The sequence below is a fragment of the Phaethon lepturus genome, unplaced genomic scaffold (assembly GCF_000687285.1).
Source record: "Phaethon lepturus isolate BGI_N335 unplaced genomic scaffold, ASM68728v1 scaffold12575, whole genome shotgun sequence".
NCBI classification, from domain to species: domain Eukaryota; kingdom Metazoa; phylum Chordata; class Aves; order Phaethontiformes; family Phaethontidae; genus Phaethon; species Phaethon lepturus.
Genome location: NW_010539919.1, coordinates 48,828 through 51,361, shown reverse-complemented (window position 1 = coordinate 51,361; position 2,534 = coordinate 48,828). Strand labels below are relative to the sequence as shown.

The 2,534-nt window shown below is 44.5% G+C and overlaps 1 protein-coding gene across 1 annotated transcript; it reads left to right on the top strand.

The window, feature by feature from the left end:
- Positions 1–216: 216 nt before the first annotated feature.
- LYRM2 (LYR motif containing 2) lies at positions 217–1,405 on the top strand (the record flags this gene model as incomplete). The annotated part of the gene is made up of 2 exons (XM_010287282.1): positions 217–378; positions 1,325–1,405. Coding segments are annotated over 2 exons (243 nt in total), but the record flags the coding sequence as incomplete, so codon positions are not given.
- Positions 1,406–2,534: the final 1,129 nt, after the last annotated feature.

The following is a 2,534-nucleotide window of genomic DNA, read 5'->3' as shown; positions in this document are numbered from 1 at the left end:
CAGGCCCTGTCCCGCGGGGGACTGGGCAGGGGGGCTCGCCGGGCCTGCCAGGGACCCCCGGCCTTGCTGGCAAATGGCAGCAGCGAGGCGGAGGGAAGCGGCCGGGCGGCCTTTTAGAAAAGGCGGTGGGGAACTTGGTGGTCATTTAAACGTCCCTCAAAGCAAGCAAAGCCGCCGCGGGTACAGCTCGGCAGAGCGCCCTGGGACAGGGCGTAGACCTCCCTCTCTCCTTCCCAGTTCCTGAGGCGACAGCAGGTTCTCCAGCTGTACAGGAAGATCCTGCGGGCTATTCGCGAGGTCCCTGCTGAGGCAGACCGCAACTATTTAAAGGACTGGGCCAGGGATGAGTTCAGGAGAAATAAAGATGCTACCGAAGAGGTGAGGATCGGGAACCCGCAAGGCGGAGCGCAGCTGTCGAGCATGGTCGGTGGGCTGAGGTGTACTCTGTCACCGGGTTTGGTTTTGTAGGTGTCACTTCTGGACTGGTAAGGGGTCTCCTGTTACTGGTTTCTCTTCAGGAGCATTTGCGCATTTGTGTGAAGAAATAATTCAGCCCCTCTAAATATTATCCCCCTCTGTTGGCACTAGTCATGTTTCTCTGATTTCCAGAGAATAATCTGGAATTAAAAAGCTAAAAACCAAACAAATCCTGCTTACTCAAACTACAAATCAGAAAAATTGTATTGAATAATACGATAGGTACCAAACTTCTTAGTGGTCAAGCTTTCTATAGCTTCTTTTTTTTCAGCTTTGATTTCAACTATATTCAGGCTGAACAAAACCAAATTGGATGGTTGTGGATGTGAAGCGTGTATGAAATGCAGAAACCTTTACACTTCTTGTATATACGTCTCCTGTCCTCTGCTAAGTTGGTCCTTTCTTTAGCCAGGGGTCAAGGAATTAGTGGCTGAATTATGCAGACAAAACATTACGGTACTTAGATAAAAATAATGTTGAGAGAAACATCCACTTGCTCTGTAAAACACCTGTCTTCGTAATGCCCATGTGCAGTTGTCACTGCTTACTTGCAAAGGCGGCAGACACAGAGGTGTAAAGAAAACATCATTAGGAGTTTGAACCCAGTTCAAAACTGAGTTTTAAAAGCAAAAAATATTAGTCCCCAAACACATCATTAGGTATTAGAGAAAATTCATTTATTCACCTGTTTTTTAACCATCTCAGTGACTGTAGCATTACTTCACACAAAGAAATGGATCACAACTGGTAAGAATTGTGTAATTGTAATGTGTTAAAGTCTGCGTGCTTGTGTGAAACCTGTGCTGTACAGATGTTCAGTTCAGTAGGACTCTGTCTTGTTTTACAGGATGCAATCAGGATGATGATTACTCAAGGCAACATGCAACTTCAGGAACTTCAAAGAACACTTAAACTGGCAAAATCCTGATCTTAAGTCTGTTGACAGCTGGACTTTCATCTGCTGTGAACACAGTATTTTTTCCAGAATGTGGTTATAGTAGTGGCCTTTGCTGACAACCCGGTAATGTTTGAAGGTGGAATCTACCACAGGGTGGTTTTTGTTTGTTTGTTTTTTCACCTTCCTCTTCTTGGTTTGGTTACCCTCCTGTGTGGAAATCACTTAAACACAAAGGACTTCAAAGCACTGAATGGATGATGTAGCATGTGCTGTGGGAAAAGCAGAAAGCTCCAAAAATGACAACAGCAGTGTTTTGCGAGGGAAATGGAAAATAAATATAAGCCAGATTACTTTGTCTGTTTTCTGTTGTGGCAACTTGTAAGTTGGTAACATTCATAGTGGCAACAGCTCTTTATGTACTGTGGCAAGGATTTTTACCAAAATTTGTGATAAATAAATGGGCCCAAAGCAAACATGATAAAATGTTAAGAAAATGTTTTGTATGTAGATGTTGATTTTCGGTTACAGCTGAAGTAAAACTTAATATGGGATGTCTTTATATAAGAAAATGAGAGATTTTAGGCCCAGAAATGGGTATTGCCAAGTTAACAGGAAGTACTTTCAAGTTAATATTTGAAAGTCAATATAGAGTAGAATTACTAATAGGAAATACTACCTGTGAATGTTGTGGTCTCTTTTTCCAAATGTTATATTACTCTACTTTTATTTCTTAGTGTGGAAACGTTCTTACCTTCCAACCAAATTGCAGTATGTCTTTTTTTTTCCCCTCATCTAATTTACAAATTAAAATGCCAAAGTGGGTCTGGGATTTTTTCAGCATGAGTCGGTATCTACCAACTGGTTGCAGGGGTTGCTATGGGACTGGTTATCCCATAGCTGCGTGCAGTTTAAGGTGTGGTTTCAAGCGATGCAGGAACCCTTCCCTCTCTCACTCCGCTGCTGCAGGTCAGGTATGGAGCCACCTCCCCGAGCAGGCTTTCTGCTGTGCCGCTGAGCTGGACGGCCTCGGAGCCAGCCTGGTCAGTGCCACCGCTGGCTCACGGGAAGGGACAGGGCAGCATTCCCCCTCCTGCTACAGGAGGGAAGAACCCACTCGGGAGTAGGACGTATGCTTCTCGCTGGAGCCAAAAAAAGGGTC